General features: G+C 35.2%; 1 protein-coding gene across 2 annotated transcripts in view; it reads right to left on the bottom strand.

Annotated features, from left to right (window-relative positions):
- The window catches only part of Adamts19 (ADAM metallopeptidase with thrombospondin type 1 motif 19), a 276,147-nt gene that overhangs the window by 177,494 nt on the left and 78,704 nt on the right, over positions 1–19,949 (bottom strand). For both annotated transcript variants that reach the window (XM_074076627.1, XM_074076628.1), the window contains exon 7: positions 13,835–13,878. In XM_074076627.1, coding sequence (XP_073932728.1) covers positions 13,835–13,878 — 44 coding nt within the window. The remainder of the gene's footprint in view (positions 1–13,834; positions 13,879–19,949) is intronic.

Raw genomic sequence — 19,949 nt, 5'->3', positions numbered from 1 at the left:
GATAGCCTGGAATGAAAGTACTAATAAAAATTAAGGAAGAAGAACAAATACAGTAGCACAGTTCATGTTATCTTTTAAGATGTTGTCTCCAGGCCTTTCTGATATGAAAATTGAGTACATAGTGAAGGTTATTCCTCTTTATATATGTGATAGATCTGAGACTCAGATCATTTTTGATGTACCTTTGCAATGCTCTGTAGCCATCTGGATTGAAGGAAAACAAGGCTGAAAGAAATAGCATAAAATTAGCCTCCAACACAAATGCCAAATTCTGGTATGTTTATTCCTAGTAAGCTTAATTATTGTTGTTGAAGGATTAAACAATGAAATATTGAAGTTATGGAAAGAATAATGATGATCTAACATTTCTGAATTAAGTGCATTTAATGCATACTAAAAATTTCTGATGAATATATAAACAAGGTCTCAAATATGTTTATCAATAACAATGACCAAATGGATAGTTTTCTTGAGCATCCTGATTTATAATTTTTTCCAACAATAATTATTAATTATGCCTCTTTTAATTTTTAAAATTGTCATGGTATGAGTTACAAATGATACAACCATCTTATCAGTAAATGAACCTAACTGTTCTTTTTATTTCGAAGCTAGAGTTATATACAGGCCCATCTGACTCAGTTAGGTTTCTTAACATGGCTAGAAGTCCAGAGACTTGGTGCATTTCCTCCATTGTGAACTGACACCACCCAGTTTACCATCTTCAGTTTTCCCCTTCACCATCCTTTCTGTGCTACAAGGCAAGAATTCAAAACCATTTTATTTCATTGTGCTTATGTTCACCACTAATAAGACAAAGAAATATCAAACACAGAGAAATTGCAAATATCATATAAACTTCTTCCAAAATCCTCTTAAAATAATTTTATTGTTCTGCTGTCCCATGAACGGAAACCTCTTTGGATTTTTCCTCTTAACTTTTATTCCTTAATAAACATTTGTTCCTCTCTTACTCTGCCTTTACACTGGGTCGTGTTTATAGTTTCACCCAGAATGGCCTCATTTTTGTCCAGCACATAAGACCCCAATCAATGTGGAATAAAATATCTATATCCTTTATTCTGTGTTAATTTTGCATTGCTGCATATCAAATTACCAAAAGTGTAGCACATTTTATTATGCAACAGTTCTATAAGTCAGAAATCTGAGCAGGTTTTCTCTCTGCTTAGGATCTCACAAGGTCAAAACAAGTATGTTGTTCAGGTTGGACTCATCTAAAGTCTCTGGGGAATCAGTTTCCAAACTCATTCAGGTATTGGCATAATTCAATTCCTTTCCTCTGCTTTAAAGGGTTACATCTCCCTATCTTAAGGTTAAGGGAAGGATTAAACATGCAAAAATCCCTTCATAATAATACCTAGATTAGTGTTTGAATGAAAATCAGGGGCAGAATCTGGGAAAGGCCATTTTTAGGATTTTGTCCACACTGAACATATTGCACAGGCATATCTGAGGACATCCACATTAAGCACTGGGAAGCACTTCACAACAACACATCTCACATTATGATGGCCTCTATGTAGTTCAGAACTGACCCTAGTTTAAATACAATTATATCCATTAAAGTAGGATCCATACTTGTAATACGTTTTATAAACTCTTGCACTCAAGTACATGTTCCACAAGGATGAGTGGGCAAGAACCCTAGTGGCACCCTTGAATACATCACTGAACTTTGCATTGGATTGTGAATATGGTAAATACAAATTAAATGTACTTGAGTTCCCTTGAGTAGTAAATTATGCTACTATTTCACTTAGAAACTAAGATTTATATAGAAAAAAGTTAGCCTTATTCTTTGCCAAATTAATGTAAAGAATTGCATATTCAAAATACTGCATATTAATAGCAAATAGTTTTTCAGTACAAGCAATATAATTCTAACCAAAAGGATACTAGAGAGATGACCTCAGTAATATCTTTAAGTATTTTAAGTCTCTGAAATGTTCTGTGCTTTAAGGCCATAAACCAAGAAAAAAAGTCACACTGCTATTTAATAAATATAAGCTACTTTAAAAATTGGCTTAACCACTTCTCACTCAATAAAAATGATTACTTCTGCTGAAATCTGGCTTGGGGAATGTATTGGTGTTTGGAAAAGAAAGTGTCTGGAGATTCTCACATGTAAAGTGTCAACATAAAAGGGTTACTAGATATGTTTCAGTGTCTGGATGTGTTTCTTTTGGGTGGCCTGTATGTGAGCTTGATGATTTGCAAGAAGATAGAATATTCTGAATCATGGAGAAGAATATACTGCATCAAATACACAACCTGCTCAAAGGCAGGAAAGGAACATTTGTTTAGAATATTGAAGCATCTAAGTCTTGGCAATAGAATTCAGGGAGGGTGAGAATCATAGAGCTGGAAGTAAGCTTCTCTCATTAATAAGTATTGGAAAAATATTCACAACAGGAAACTCACATTGATCACCTTCTACTTTTGTCAGCTCAGTGTTTATAGGTTTTCCAATTTTCCATACTTTGAAGTCCCTCAAGTCTCCTCAAACACACACAAACGTGCACACACACACACACACACCACACATGTTCATTGGCAATCCCATTGATTATGCCAGTGATTCCCAGTTTATAACAGAATTTCTCAAAGAGCGTTAGGCAGAACTCTGGGCTTCCATGATATTCTTTTTCAGTAGGTTCCCTTGTACATTTTCAAAAATGTGCAAGATTAGAACTGTCAACATTTGTATTGATGTTGCAAAAGCAATGATAAGTAACATTTAAATCAAGTCAATGGCATAAAATTTCACTCCCAGGAGGAAAAGGTGTCAATTTCACTTAAGAATGTACCAGGGGAAGCAGTCAAATGTGATCATTTAATAACATTTGAACTGGTGAGTATACACATTTTTAATATTTTGTGTAACACAAAGGAAGTGTTGACAAAACATTTCTGCTTCAGATTAAGATACGTCTCAATGAAAAGCACTGTAGAGTTGAGATATAAGCTGGATCAACTGTGTTTATCATGAAGAGCCATTTTTTTACCTGATAGAATGTCTGACAGACATTGACTTGGGAATGTAGCTGACACCCCAAAATTAACAAAGTAATCCTGCAACTCCACAAAAACCAACTGATGGCACTATTTAGCCAATCATAAAATTTGAGCTTTCAAGTGAAAACTATAATATTGGAAAACTTTTATCTTGCCATGAGCTTGACTGATTCAGGTGATATTGATGGTGATATTAATAAATGTTATCTCTATATCTATATATAGTTTAGGGAAATATGTCAAAATTTAGAAGATTTGCCTCACTAACTAATACTTCTTAACTGACCAATTATTGATACATAAAAAGTCATGCATGATTAAAACATCCATGTAAAGTGTAAGATGTATTGATAGATATTAATATAATAGTGTATAAAAGTTTAGGCATATGCTTTCAGATTCTACATCACCACATTCTACAAATATGTAAGATGCAGCCACTTGGGCTTTAGTAAACTTTCAGGAATATCTGCAATAATCTGAATATACTTTTCTATTTTCCATCTACATACCTATGTCAAGCCAGATTTGAATATACAGGTCAAAACCAAAATGACAAATAGCAACACCTTACACAGAGAAGCAGATATGAAATAGATTCCAACTATTTTCTACAGGCCAGAGATAAGGATATTTGGCAAAATACAAATGAAACCAATGACTTCTCACATTTTGTTTTAAACAATGTACTTAAATTTTTTTATGAAAGCATGTTCTTTATGCTAACATTTATTGACTTTAATTTTATTTTACATTCATTAAAACAGTTTTAGAAGGTAACACACATGCACAGGAAGTCAATGCACGTCAACTCCCTGTATAGCTATCCTTACCTCAACTAGCAAAAACCCTTGTTCCTTCCTATTACTGCTTATACTCTCTCTTCAACAAAATTAGAGATAAGGGCAAAATAGTTTCTGCTAGGTAGCAAGGGGTAAGGGAGAGTAAGGGAGGGGGAGGGGAGTAAGGAAGGTGAGGGGGGAAGGGAGGAGAAATGACCCAAACATTGTATGCACATATGAATAAAATAAAATTAAAAAAAATAGTTTTAGAATTTCTGCATTTTAGTTTCAAATATGATAATAATTGATAAGCGTAACATATATGAAGAAACTTTGGGAGATATTTACTATTTCTCAATAATGTAAAAGAGTGTTAAGACCAAAATGTATGAGAATCACTTGCTTATCAAAAACAATTTACACATGTAGAGGCCAGTTTTCTAAAATTATTTGCAACAAATACCTGTGGCATCATTAGATCTAACACCAATTCTCCAAGTCAGTGACTGTTGAGCAAAGTACATTGTGTGACTGTGTGCAGCATGTATAACCAGGCATACAATAAAGTTCTGAAAGTTTTCCTTGGGATTTCTTTTCCAGTAGTGATACATTTCTGATTGCAAGTCACCCATATATATTAATACTGGAATAAAAACAACAAATGTCCCATTTCATACAAAGCAGAGGTCACAAGTAAGCAAAGTCCTACCATGAGCCTAAAGGATAAAAAGGGGGAGCTCAATTTCTGAGCTGGCATTGATTTGCAGGTTGGGCACATTTGCAAAAAGTCAGATCCAAGATTCCTGTTCAAGGAGGTCTTGGAACTGAGGCTTCTTCATAAAGGGAGGGGAGTGGACACCAGCCCCCCTCCTCCTTCCATACAAATTGCTAAACCCACTGAAAAGACAGGTTGGAAAAACAACTATTCTCTGAAAAAGATAATGGCCTGAAATCTTACTACTTTGACCTAGGATTCCGGTTTTGGTTTTGTTTGTAAAGCATGCCCTGAGAATCGTCACTTGTTAGGCATCTAATTTACAACACCTGCATGGTTTAAGGAATTCCCAACTTAAAGTACTGGAGTTTTTTATGGCTTAAAACTATGCATCTTATCACCTCTTTACTCTCCCACCAGTAATGTTTTCCAGTACATACACTGCACCTTAGGTCTACACAAATTTAAACATAAGATTATCAAAATCCTTACAACAAAAATATCAGTCCATTAACCATTTTAGCTGTTTCTTCTTATATTTTTGTCTCTCGAACATACCTACCCAAACCCCCACAAATACATAAAAATGTAAATATAAAAATAAATACTTATATTCATGTATAGCACCACACAGATACTGTGTGGCTTCTTGATTCATCAAATATTGATAATTAATTTACTCTTGATTGATGACCACTAATGTCCTATTCCACTCATTTAGTGAACATAGGATTATTTTAAGTATATGCTCATACAGAATTAATGTTCACAGGCTACGCATATGCTAGTTTAAGTAGGTACTGCTAAGTCTTTCCAACTGATTGTAGCAATTTACATTCTTCCTGAAGAATATAATTGTTTTCAAAGATTCACCTCAATGGTCATTGCACTGTGGTAAATGCAGGTGAGCATCTTTCCATTTTCTCTTCTAAAAAATGTCTTTCATGTGGTTTCCGCTATTTGGCTTGTCTACTTTTTGCTTGTTTCTCACTGACTTATAAAATTTATTGCATATTTTTACTACTTAGTGGTACTTAAAATAAATGTATGTCTTGAAACCAATGGGAATTGAAAGGACCTTAAAGTCAATGAAATGTGGTATCATTCCCTGGAGAGAAGTCTGCCTTTTGTCTACTTTGATGATGGTTTTTTATGTGCAGAAATTTTAAATATTAACGTAGTGTATTTCACCAAACATTGCCTATTGCATTATTATATCACGTCCTCGTTAAGCAACCTATACCTCAAAAATAGAAAAAATATGTTACCTATCATTTTTAGAACTATAAATCATTCAAAACTGATTTCAACTTCTTTATGTGAATAATTGTCTTGAAATCATTTATTGAACAATGCAGTACCCAGTGAATTGCCTCATATATAAAATTTTTCAAATATATGCAACTCTGCTTTGTTATTTACTGTGTACTTAATCTTGATATCTGAAAGAACAGATTCACCCCTCTATATTTTTTCTTCCCCAGTACCTTAGAAATTCTTAGGTCTGTGTTCCTCCATATAATGTTTAGAATCAGCCTACTAAATGACATGAAATTTTATGGAATGCACTCTATGAATAGACTAAGAGGGAAATGAGCATTTGTATCACATTCAGCTTATGATTAGGGTTTGTCTCTTCACTGATTTGTCTTTTTTGAGCTGCAACACAGTATATAATATTCCTCATATTTCTTGCATAGTTGTCACTAGATATATTCCAAAGCATTTTTATATATTACATGAACTTTAATTAAATTTCTTGGTGTGTATCACTTAGATTTGAAATTTAACTTGTTATTTCATATTGATTTAATATGTAGTCCCTTGCTAGATTTTCTTATTAATTCTCATAAGTTAACTTCATATTTTCTGTACTTTTCCTTATTTGGACAACTATGTCATTTACTTTATTATAAGATCTAAAATTTCTAGTATATTGCTGAATAGAACTGGTAATAGTAGAATCTTCTGTTTGTTTATAAGTTTGAAAAGAATGCTTTTAATGCTTCGTTATTAAAAACAAAGAAACTTGTTGCTAACTTTCACTGGTTAATGAAATTCTCAGTTTTTCCTATTTTCCAAGAGTTTTTATCATAAATGTGTTTTAAATTGTGTGAAAGACATTTTCTTTGTCTAAATGAGATATCATATGATTTTGATCTTTAATTAGAATAAATATATTTTAAAATTTTTAACAACTATTCTTGCATTTCTGGAATAAAATACCTTAGTAGTTATTAAAAGAAATACATTTGTGAGGTAATATCTACTAATATTTGGTTTGATTTTTTTTTCAATTTTTTTCCCAAGTAAAAATGGTTTATCATTTTTCTTTCCTCCATGGTACTGTCATGATATGGTGAGAGATTTTTCTGGTTTTAGTTGCCCCTGTTTCTATTCTCTAAAAGGGTTTGTGTATTATTGGAACGATTTTTTTCTGGAATTTTGGTAGAAATCATCCGTAAAATGAGAGTGTAGTCTTTTCTTGGTAAGATTTTAATGAATGCATTATTGTTTTTTTAATTGTTAAGGGATGGTATAGAAAATGTTGGTCTAGTTTTCCAGCTATAATAGGTCAACTATAGTTTATTTGTTTTTTACCACAGCCTGTCCATTACTCTTTATATATCAAATCTTAAGCACTTCACCAGTTTTCAAAATTAACCAGAGTCAGAATTGGTGACCTTACAAAACATCTAAACATTCAGAGCTGCATGTTTCCTTATTCCTTCACTTTTTTTGTGGGTGGGGGGCAGGTGGTATTAGAAAGTGTATTGGTGTTCTCTGCTGTGAAAAAATCGCAACTTTAATGTTTTGTCTTTCTTAAGAAGTTGACACACACATCACCAGACAAAGTCAAGGTGCTGGCACGTCCCTCTGTGCTCCCTTCTGGTGGGCCAGGGGACATGCCATTTCTTTGCTTTTTCATATTCTAAAAGCTACTTTAAAATCTTCATTTGTAGCCCCCTCCTCCTCTTAAAACCAAGTCACATAGAGCTGAATCCATCTCACATGATAGTTCTCTGTACCTTTGTGTAGTCATTCACATCTCCCTCTTACTCAGAGATTTGGTATTCCCTTCCACTAGTAAGAACCCTTGTGATAACACACAGCATGCAGGGTTAATTCTAGATATTCTTCCTATTTAAGGTCAATTGATTCACAGCCTTAATTATATGAACGTCGCTAACTCCTCCTTGTAAGTAATTTACAATATTCACAGGTTCTGGGGAAGAGGATAAGTACATTTTAAGGGACAATTATTCTCTGTCTGCCACAGAAAATAAGATAACTTCATTAGCTATCACAGATAGTTGCCATTTGTAGACTGAATTGTATTTAAGTATATTTATATTTAATTGTTTAATTAAATTTCAAAAGAAATTTAAATATAACACCATAATTTACCCACTCTAAGATTTTAAAACTTTGAAATGAATTATGACACAATCCTAATAAGCCATGAATTGGGAAATTAATACTAAAGAGAGTTGTTAGAAGGTAAACATGTATGTCTTGAAATCAGTATTTTATTGATTATAATGTCCAATGGAATTTTTTTCTTCCAATATCCAACCTTCTGACCTACGAAACCATCTCTCTAACTGAAACAGAAAGGAAAAGGTGTGATAGAGGACATAGAAGTGATTTTTACTTTTAACCACCTATGTAGCTTTTCAAAGGTAAGTGCATATACATGACTATAATTTATCAATGGAAGCACTAATTAATCGTATCTTATATCATTGATATTAGCCCAACTCAAATATAATGTATTTACTTTTTAACTTGCCAAGTGAGCAAAATGTACTATTGTTTCAAAATTGAAATATCTGTGAATAAAATTTATTTGAAAAATTTTTATTTGCCATTCCAATTTTATTCTATAACCTCATTAAGATAGTTCTCTCAAAGACACATTTCTAGTTGTGTTTTTCTCTATGTTATGAATGCATGATGCATTATGAAAATCAGAAGATCTGGGGTAGAGGCCAGCACTCCCATTTACTAACAGGGATGAGGTCAACTTTCTACATTTCCCTCTGGCAATGGAGGATGTGATAGAAGCTGCTGCATACCAAGTGCTAATTAACAACTAATTGATTTGCAAGTGTCATTGTAACATAGATAGTATAACATCTATTTTAAAGGTGAGGAATCCAAGCTTTCAGAGTGTTAAACAATGTGCCCATGATCACAATTCAAATATGTTAAAGATAGGAAGTCTAAATGTCTGATTTCAAAATTCATGATCCACATGTTCTATTTCAGAGCTTTCTTCATCTATAAAACAGTAATAACAGTAATAATAAAACTAGAGAGTTCAGACTTTGAGAGAATTAAATGAGATGTCAATGAAAGCATTGTTGGCATTCCAGTGCACAGCACAAAACTTAATCATTGTTTTTAAAGTGTACCCATTCTTCTCTATTTAAAAATCAAGTTAAAATATAAATTCAAAGCCAATTCCTTCCCTTCGCACTATACCAAGGAAAGTAGGGAAAACTGGAATGTTACAGTTATCATGCAACTGCACAGTATCCAAACTAATAAATATTAAATCCATTTCCTTTTTTCCTCTACCAATATTTGTATTATAGTGTACCAAAGTGAAATAAGTTGAATTCATCTCAGTTACAAATAAAAGATGAAAGAAAGTTTACAACGACTATAGAAAAGCAGCTGACTAAAATGCAACCCTTAATATTGCATGGGAAGATTTAAAAATATATATAAATAAACACTACATTGATTTAAACTTGAAATCTTTTTTGTCTTTCTATGCTAGAGATTGATAGTTATTTAGGTGGTTGATAAACTATGTATACATGTTTAATATTTTGCACAATAACACTAATATGAGTTATTTAAACAAGTCAAACTCAGAAAGAGCAGGCTTATCAAAACTGAAAAAAAAGATAAGTTCAGGAGCAATCACTGTAAAGCAAGAGAACACTGCCTTGCAGGGAGATGATGTCACCTAACATACATATTTTAAAATTTGTATTCAACATGTCATAATTTTATGTATTTTAAGTGTACTATGTGGTGATTGGAAACATATGCAATGCTTAAGGATGAAATCTGTTTAATTTTTTAATGAGTCACAGAGACATTTATCAGATTATTTTTATTAATTATAGTAGCAAGTTCTCTAATATCACTCCATATTCTTCTTTCCTTGTGAATGAGTATATAAGTGTAAGAAAAATGATCTTTTCTATCAAAGTATTTGTTACCCTCTTAGATTACTTAAAAATTCCTCAGGTCGCCATCTTAGGTGACTTGCATGTTTAAAGGTTCCTTGCTTCTTCTTCCGGATTCCTGTACCACTCCATTGCCCACCAAACTGTATGCCCTGACCCATCCCCCAAGCCATTTTAGCTAGTTGGGAAGATTGTGAACCTTTGACCTGGACAAATCCCAGGTGAGAGGCAGGTACAACTGCATCAGGGATGTAAGGAGGAGCCACTGTCAGCCATTTTGTGCTTGCATGTTTGCTTAGTGGGAGTGAGCACATGCTTGCACCCTCTTGATCAAGATAAATTGCCTTGTCAAGATTTTCTGTCTCTTGTGTGTCTGTTTTCAGCACCAGAGGGTTATCAATTCCAACATAAGCATCAGGGACTATTTCTATGCCTTAATTCACAAGTGATAGAAATAAAAACCTTAAGCTGGCTTAAATATTAATGAGAAATATTGGCTCACATATAAAAACACTAGACTACACTTCAGGGTTAGACAATGCAGTAATTCAACAATGTTATCCAGTAGAAAGGCTTCTGTCTATGTGACAGTGTAGGAAGTCAGATTCATCCCAATGCTGGTTGCTTTCTTACTTATATTCAGGGAGATATATATGATCCAGATCTAACCACCAAAATGTTCCTTTATTCAGTTGATAAGGCATACATAAAGCACAGGCCACACATGCCAAATGTGGCCATGCCATATGCTGACTAGCTAAGAACGGGGTCCTGAAGTGCTCACCTTAATAGGCTTGGATTAATCACAAAGACACTGCTGGACTGTTAACTTCCTTCATTTGCTTGAACAAGTCAAGACACTGATCTTTCCCAATAAAGAAGGCTTTGAGGGGTAACAGAGCTTAAGTGGTAGAAAAGGTACCTATATTGAGATAAACTTTATTGACAAAAAAATGTTTCTATGGTGTTATGGTTTGTCTTCCCCAAAAGGCTCACAAGTTAGGGGCTTGGTCCTCAGGAAGTGGTGTTATTTTGGTAGGTTTTGGAGACATTAGAAGATAGAACTTAGCTGAAAGAGGTTGTGGGGGAGAAGGAGGTAGATTTTTGGAGCATCTTATCCCTAGCCTCTTACTTTCCCTTTCTATGATTCCTGCCTACCTTGATGTGAGTTGCTCTGTCATGCCTTCTCCACTACTGAAATTGAGAGGCAAAATAAATTCTTCCTTCCTTAAGTTGTTTATGTTAGGTATTTTGATCATGGTCATACAAAAATAAATAATAAAGAAAATTAGTACCAGGAGTGGGGTCATTGCTATGACTTTAATTGAAGATGCAGTTCAGAAGCCTTTGGAGCAGGTTTGTAGAAGGAATTTGGAAGAGTTTAGAGAAACAGGCTAGAAAAAAGCTTAAAATGCCATATGTATAGATTAATAGGTGATTTTGGTGGGAACTCAGGAAACCAGAATGCAACAAGAAGTAGATAGTGAAGGCCAGGTTCAGGAGGTTTCTGGTGGGACCATGGATTTCAATGGAAATTAGACTGGAGGCCACTCATGATACAATCTGACAAAGAATTTGTCTGCATTTTGTCTGAGTCCTGAGACACTGAGTAAGGCTGAATTTAAAGTTAATGAACTATTTCACTTGTGGAGGAAATGTCAAGACAGCTGCTTGCTGCATTTACCCAGGTCTTTAGTGAGCATCAGGAGCAAAAATTAGACTGAAAAAACTTGAAAGCATGCAGTCTGTCCAGGAAAGAAGCACATTTAAACTTCAGACAAGGAGGAAGTGCTTGTTAGAGATCAGCATCATTAAAAAGAAATCAAGTGCTCTGCACCAGGACAGTAGAAAAAAATGCCTGAGACTATCTCAGGAATTGGCTTGATCCTAACCATCCCCGATGAAGCATAGGAAGGGTGTTAACTCATTTGAAAGGCTTGACTTTGAGAAGAGAGTTATAAAGCACCCTGTTATGCACTGAAACACCCAGGGCAATGTTCTCCAATTTCAGTTTCTCAGGCACTCAGAGGCTGCTGCAGCCATGAACCAATGGGACTGGGTTACTGCTTGAGCTGGTGGCAGACCTCAGAGTCATCCATGTGACACTGGTTTTGTAGGTACGCAGAATGCAAAAGTTGAAAAGGTCATGGAGGCTTCATCTCAAATTTCAAAGGATGACCAGTCAAAGTGTGATAGGGTCAGGATCCCTGCATGCAGACCAAAGAGAGTTTTGTTCAAAGCTTTGAGAGTAAAACCTAAGTTGTAAATGAGAGTCAGAGATGTTAGAGATTCCAGGAATGTGGAATGTCTGGTGAGGAAAACCTAGGCAATGAGTGGAGCCAGTCCGTGTGGACTGCAAACAGCAAGAACACATGGGCAGGATTGCCCAAACCCATTGGAACTCTTGTAATGACACCACATCCCCTAGGTACTAGAACTATGGGATTTAATGTTTGCCCTGCTGAATTTCAGTCTGTTTTGGTACCATCCTTCCTTGTTATTCTCCTAATCCTCTCTTTTGAAATGGGAGCATTTACCTTGTGCCATTGTATATTGCTATGTTGAAGTGTGTAATTTGTTTTTGGTTTTTATAGGGGTTCACAGCTAAGAGTTGCCCTGAGTCTCAGAAGAGATTTTGAACTTGGACCTTTGAATAATGTTGGAAATGTTAAGATTATAGGGACTTATGGAGGTGGACTGAATGCATTTTACATTATGACATGACACAAGTCTTTTGGGGCCAGTGGAAGAACTGAATGTGAAGTGTTGGGCTGATGTGTCAGGGGTGTGCTCCCCTTTGCAGCAGGGCTATTCTTGAAGACTTTGGAAACTTTAAGAGGTAGGATTCGATTGGAAGAAGTAGGTCACTGGAGGAAGGTCCTTGGGGGACCCCTCTCTCTCTCTCTCTCTGTTTTCCTCCTCTCTGCCAAGAGGTAAACAGCTTTCCTTTGCCACATGTTTGCACCACAACAATGTTCTGTCCAACCACATGGAGGCAAGCAACCATGGACTGAACCCTCAGAAACCAGAGAGCCAAAGTAAGTCCTTCCTCCCTTAAGTTGCTCATCTTAAGTATTTTGGTAGCAGTGACAGAAAAGTAACTAATACACAAGGTTAAGGTGATTAAAATTAGATAAATGTTAATTTCTGGAGGTTTAAGCAAGACAAAAAAATTATAGGAAGCAGGAAATGGTGTAACACCAGGAAGGTCATCACTAAGTCAATAAAGTTTTTCTTTAGGTATTTAGTTATTTTTATGCTGACTCCCTCCTGAACCAAATATTTCCCTCAATCCATTCTTACGTGCTTCATACTATTGTAACTATTTTTGACATTTTATCTAAGATTTTAAATGTATGAGGAAATTATGCTATAACTGTTAAATTTACCTTACCAATAATACCTATGTAACACCTGTTTACATGCTGCTATGAGAGCCAAAGTTGAAAAATATACAAATATAAAAATTTTGAATATATTTGGATAGGTAAATTTCTATTTCTATAGATACATCTATTTTAACATATAAGCATATAAGTTGTCATTCCCTCAAAATTAGAATTGTGGTTTTATGGATTCTATTGGCTGCATGGTTATGCTTTAGGATTTTTAGAAATCCAACTCAAAATGTGGAAAATTTGCTACTTTATGCATAAAGAATCTTCACAAGTCAGGAAAATTAGTTGGACATTCTTTTGACATAGTCTGCATATGTAATTTAAAAATAAATTCATTCTTCTCAAAATAGTCAATCATATTGCTATTATACAGTTTATCTTAAGTTACCAGTAATAATAGAACACTGTTGAATATATATGTATATCTTTGGGAAAGTAACAAAACATTGATGATGGTTTTAAAAACATTTAAAATTATATCCAATGTGTAGTTTATAGGAGACATTAAGCTATTTTATTAACAATAGGAGTATAAAGAAATGCTTAAACAAATATGAGGCAAATGTATATTCCTGACATTCTAAAAATATCCCTTTAAATAAAACCAGCACACTTAAATAATGTCCTAAATTTAAACAACTAATGTATTCAAGGTCTCCTGCGCTCCCCAAAGTGAAAAGTTTGACATGCACTTACCAACAGTATCACATGGTTCATCTTTGTGTACACAGAAATCTTTCCTAGGAAGAAAAGTTGAAAATCAAGGCAAATTCTTCTCCATAATCAGTATATGTCATGTGACTCATTTTAACAGTTACATAATTAATTGAATTACAATTTTATCTCAACATTTGATAAAATTTATAAGACTAGCAATTTTAATTCTTAGAAAATGTAAAATTAATTAAAAATTTGTGGCAAATTTATATTGGAAACATTATTGTCACATTTCCTAGACAATATTTCAAAGACAAAATCCCATTCTATTTTGAATTTTTGCAAGATTTCATGGCTTCATTACAAAAAGGCTATATTTGCTGTTGAGAGATTGCTTTCCATTTGAGAAGATATTGGATGCTATCTACTTCCTAACACAAGAAAAATTTCCATATTGAAGTTTTAAGTATAAGGGATATACAATTTAAGGCAATATAACATTTTATATCATAAGATTGGCAAAATTTGAGAGACTGAGGATCATTTTAATAAATCTATAAGTAACTTAGTATTTCATATAAGTGAGGTCTAATTTTGAATAATAGTCTGTAATTTGCTCTTTATTTACCACCATATCTTGGAAAGCATTCCCTAATAACACTTCACTCTTGTACCAATTACTTAGGATTTCATAGACCATAATTTAGTAGAACTTAATCATTAAGAGTATATGAAGAGGGATCCAAGAGGGGCAGTTAAGAGAAGGAATCAGAAATCCTGAGCTCTGTGATTTCAGAAACCACTTTGAGACATGGGAGCTACATTTGGGTAATTCTGATTTTTTCCAGCCAACTAAATAACTGCCAACACATAGGGTACACATAAAACTCAAGGACCAACCCTTAAAACAGCTTTTAATTTCACCCAACAGCTGGGGAAATCCCAGCATGGCACAGCCACTAAGGCATGTCTGCCCTGGGAAAAGTCCTCTGGCCATTGTCCCCTTTCCTTTCTTTCTTTCTTTTTTTTTTTTTGAAAAAAGCTGAAGGTAGAGCATCAAACAGAACTGAACCCTGCAATGTACAGGACCCCTAACCCATGGAAAGCCTATCTATGCCCCACCAGGCTGACCCATACCCATTAAGCTTCTGTCTTGAGAAAAGCTACCCACCATTTCTCCCTACTGGCAGATAACAAAGCTGTTTGAGTAAATTTGCTAACCCAACAGGAGACCACCACTCACCACATGCACCTTGCCCTGGACACATAATCCAGCACAGTTAGTGGCAGATTGCACTACCCCCACCACCCCCAATAAAACTGAAAAATATAGACAGTGAATTGTAATCTAGCACTGGCAGCAGAGTTGGGGTGGAACACTGAACCTATCTCAGAGAATGGGGGGTGGGCAAGAAGCCAAACTCAGGGTGGGGCAAGGAACAAAGGCTGAGAGCTGGGGTGGGGCAACAAGTCAACCTCCCACAGCAGGGGCATGTAGATTGATGAGCTATTCTTCGGGGACTGTGGGTGGTATACAAAACTGAATTGCCTCACTGTGCTGGGGGAGGAGCTGACTAGCCAAAGTCGAAACTATAGAGCAACTCAGCTGTCACCTGGTGAAAACAACAACAGATCAGACCACCTTGCACAAACTGGCAGTGAGCTATCACAGATCTCAATTGCAACCTGCACTGTGGACAGAAGGAACCAAATACTGCTCACAAACTGGCCATCTGGTAAGAACACTGCAGAGATCCCACTTGTAATAGATGGCCCATCAGACCAAGGAAAGCAGGAAAAAAAAAACCAAAAAACCTCCTGTTGATTTCCCCCAAAGCTGTGTGACAAGAGAGCAGCAGCACCCTTTCCCAAAAGCCCAGAATACCATACCTGAGAAGAGACAGGGGCACCAAGAAACTTCAATCATAAGTGCCAATACCTGGATTAGACACAAAAGGAATAAGTCCAGAACTTTTGCTGAACTGACCATACTTTTTGTTGTTGCTGTTGTTTTCTTTTTTCTCTTTTTTCCTATGTTTTTCTTGTTTTCTTAGCTCTTCCCATTTTTTTACTTAGTATTTTTAATTTTACTATTACTATTTTCTTATCCCTATTTTTATCCCCTTTACTTTCTCTCATTTTCTTGTGGTACAATCCATTATTCTCCCCCAATTTTTCTTTCTTTCTGCCCTTTTTCATCCACTCTCTCCCCCAGACTTCACCTCCTCCTCCTCACCTTCCTGTACATGATACCTCACTACCCCACACTCCTCCACACTTACTACCCACTGATTAGCCTACTGTACCAACTGTACAGATCCCCACCCCTTTGCAATCCCTGATGCAAGCACCCTTTACTACAACAGTGGAACTACACCCAAATGCACACTAAAGCCCCAAAACTCTGTAGATACCACACCTCTTTCCCCACTCATGTCATTCTCCCCTTTCTGCCTACCCTTTTAGCACCACCTTTTTAAATTACCCAAGTTTCTATCTCTATCCAAACAAGCTTTCTCCCTTGCCTAAGGGTTCTCTGTACACTATGTAAACAACTGATCTGGCATTGGACCTGTCAATTTGTTATTGTTAATTTACAGGCCAGGGACAGAAATATCATATTAACCGAGGTAACTGAGCCAATCACAACACATTAATTAAATCAAGGGAAAGAAAACAGGTGACTAAAACTGCCAACTAGCTAATCAATAACAAAGGAGCACAGCACTAATTAGAAGCATGGGGAGAAGAAGAAGGCCAGGAAATTTCACTGCTCAAAAGAACAACATTTCAATAGAGAAATTAATGGGAAATGAAGAAAATGAATACCCAGTTTTGACCAAAAAAAAACCAATAATAAATATCACCAATGAGCTCAATGACATCCAAAAAAACAAATCTCTCAAAGAAGAAATCATGGATGAGCTTAATGAGATACTCATGGATAAGCTACAAGAGACATTTAAACAAAATGTACAGGATGAACTCAAGCAATATCAAGATGTCACAAATAAAAAACTTGAGAAGACACAAAAACAACTAAATGAACTCAGAGAGGACTTCAACAAATACCAAGGTAAAACAAAGGAGACTTCAAAAAAAGAGATACATGAAATGAAGACAAAACCAGACATGAAAAAGGAGTGAACAAAGATATGAAAAATCCCAGATAAAAGAATCAAACAGAAATCCTGGAAATAAAAAGTCCCTTAAATCAAATAAAAATACAGTGGAAAGCCACTCCAGCAAACTAGAACAAGTACAAGACAGAATCTCAGGACTTGAAGACAAAATAGATGTTAAAGAAAAAACCAGAAGAACTCTTACACAAAAGACACAAGAGCTGTGAAAGAGATATGCAAGAACTCAGAGACCTCCATTAAAAAACCAACCTGCAAATCATGAGCATCAAAAAAGGAAAAGAGGTGCTACCCAAAGGGATATGAAATATATTCAACAAAGTAACAGCAGAAAATCTCCCAAATCTTGAGAAAGAGTTGCCCATCCAGGTGCAGGAAGCCTCCAGGACACCAAACAGACTTGACAAAAAGAGAACATCTCCATGGCATATTATTGTTAAAACAACTAGCAGAGAGACACAGAAAAAATATTGAAGGCTGTAAGAGAGAAAAACAAATAACATATAAAGATAAACACATCAAAAACAGCAAATTTCCACAGAAACGTTAAAAGCAAGACGTGTATGGAATAAGGTTATTTTGAGCACTGAAAGAAAACAATTTTAGCATGAGGATACTCTACCCAGCAAAACTATCATTCAAAATTGATGAAGGAATAAAAGTCATCCACAATAAACAGAAACTAAAACAATATATGACCACCAAGCTACCACAGAAAATTATGGAAGGAATTCTACACACAGAAGATGAAAACAAACAAAATCATGAAAGGATGGGAAGTATTAAACCTCAAGAGAAGAATAGACAAGTACTCAGAGTATAGCACTGAATTGGCTGCACACATTCAAATCCTTAAACAACTAAATGTCAGGAAAAACCACATACCTGTCAATATTAACACTGAATGTTAATGTTCTCAACTCCCCCATCAAAAGACACCATTTGGCAAACTAGATTTAAAAGGAAGATCCAACAATCTCTCATTTATAAAAGACACACATTATTGACAGAAATAAACACTGGCTTAGGGTGAAAGGCTGGAATAAGATTTACCAAGCTAATGGCCCCTCAAAACAGGCTGGAGTAGCAATATATCAGACAAAGTGGGCTTCAAACTTATATTAGTCAAAAGAGACAAAGAAATTCACTTCATTACACATACACTAAAGGACTGAAAATCATATATAGACCCCAACAAAGTGGTAGTGGGAGAATTTAATACCCCTCTATCACCAATAGATAGGTCATCCAGACAAAAAAAAATCAATAAAGAAATCCTAGAACTAAATGAAACCATAGATCGAATGACCTGACAGATGTCTACAGAATATTCTACCCAACAACAACACAATATACATTTCTCTCAGCAGCTCATGGAACTTTCTCCAAAATAGACTTATCTTAGGGCACAAAGCAAGTCTCAGCAAATACAAGAAAACTGACATAACTCTATGCATACTATCTGATCACAATGCAATAAAACCAGAATTCAACAACAAAGACAACAGCAGACAATACACAAGAAATGAGGTTGAACAACACATTGCTCAATGATCAGTGGGTAATAGAAAAAGGAAGGGAGGAAATCAAAACTTCCTGGAATTTAATGAGAATGCAAACACAACCTATCAGAACCTATGGGACACAGCAAAGGTAGTCTTAAGAGGACAGTTTATAGCCATGAGTGGGTATAGTAAAAGTTCAGAAATCTCTCAAAAGAATGACCTAATGTGACATCTCAAACTCCTAGAAAAACAAACGTAGACAGATCTATACCATGCAATGAAACTGAAGCAGCAATGGAGTCTTCCAAAAAGAAAAGTCCAGGACATGACAGATTCTCCACTGAATTCTACCAAGCCTTTAAAGAAGAACTAATACCAACTCTCCTTAAACTTTTCCATGAAACAAAAAGGGAAGGAACACTGCCTAACTCATTCTATGAAGTCAGTAAGACACTCATCCCCAAACCTGACAAGGACCCAAGAAAAAAAAGAGAATTACAGGTCAATCTCCTTAATAAATATTGATGCAAAAATCCTCAATAAAATAATGGCAAACTGAATCCAACAACATATAGGTAAGATCATACACTATGATCAAGTTGGCTTCATCCAGGGATGCAGGGATTGTTCAACATATGCAAATCATTAAATGTAACACAGCACATTAACAGAAGCAAAGACAAAAACCACTTGATCATCTCAATAGAAGCAGAAAAAGCCTTCTCTAAGATTCAACACCATTTCATGATAAAAGCTCTGATGAAACTAGGAAGAGAAGTAATGTACCTCAATATTATAAAGTCTATATATGAAAAACCCATAGCCAACATCATACTTAATAGGGAAAAACTGCAACCATTTCCCCTCTAGTCAGGAACAAGACAAGGGTGCCCATTCTCTTCCCTTTTATCAACATAGTCTTGGAATTCTTAGCCAGATCATTAAGGCAGGAAAAAGAAATAAAAGGAATACAAACAGTTAAAACTATCCCTGTTTGCAGATGACAAGATCTTATAAATAAAGGACCCAAAAAACTCCACCCATAAACTTCTAGACACCATAAACAGCTTCAGCAAACTAACAAGATACAAAATCAATTTAAAAAAATCAGTAGCCTTTCTACACATCAACAATGAACATGTGGAGAAAGAATATAGGAAAATAATTCCATTTACAATAACCTCAAGAAAAAATCAATACCTAGGAATAAACTTAAAAAAAGATGTGAATGACCTCTGTAAGGAAAACTACAAACCACTAAGAAAGAGATAGAGGAAGACTACAGACGATGGAAAGATCTCCCATGCTCATGGATGGGCAGAATCAACAGCAAAAATGGCTACACAACCAAAAGTAATCTACATCTTCAATACAATTTCCATCAAAATCCCAATGACATTCATCAGAGAGATTGGAAATCAAACCTAAATTTCATTTGGAAACACAATAGATCACGAATAACCAAGACCATATTGAGCAAAAAGAGCCACACTGGAGGTATCACAATAT

The sequence above is a fragment of the Castor canadensis genome, chromosome 6 (genome assembly GCF_047511655.1).
Source record: "Castor canadensis chromosome 6, mCasCan1.hap1v2, whole genome shotgun sequence".
Taxonomy (NCBI): domain Eukaryota; kingdom Metazoa; phylum Chordata; class Mammalia; order Rodentia; family Castoridae; genus Castor; species Castor canadensis.
The sequence above is the reverse complement of the archived record's forward strand: the minus strand, read 5'-3'. Positions and strand labels throughout refer to the sequence as shown.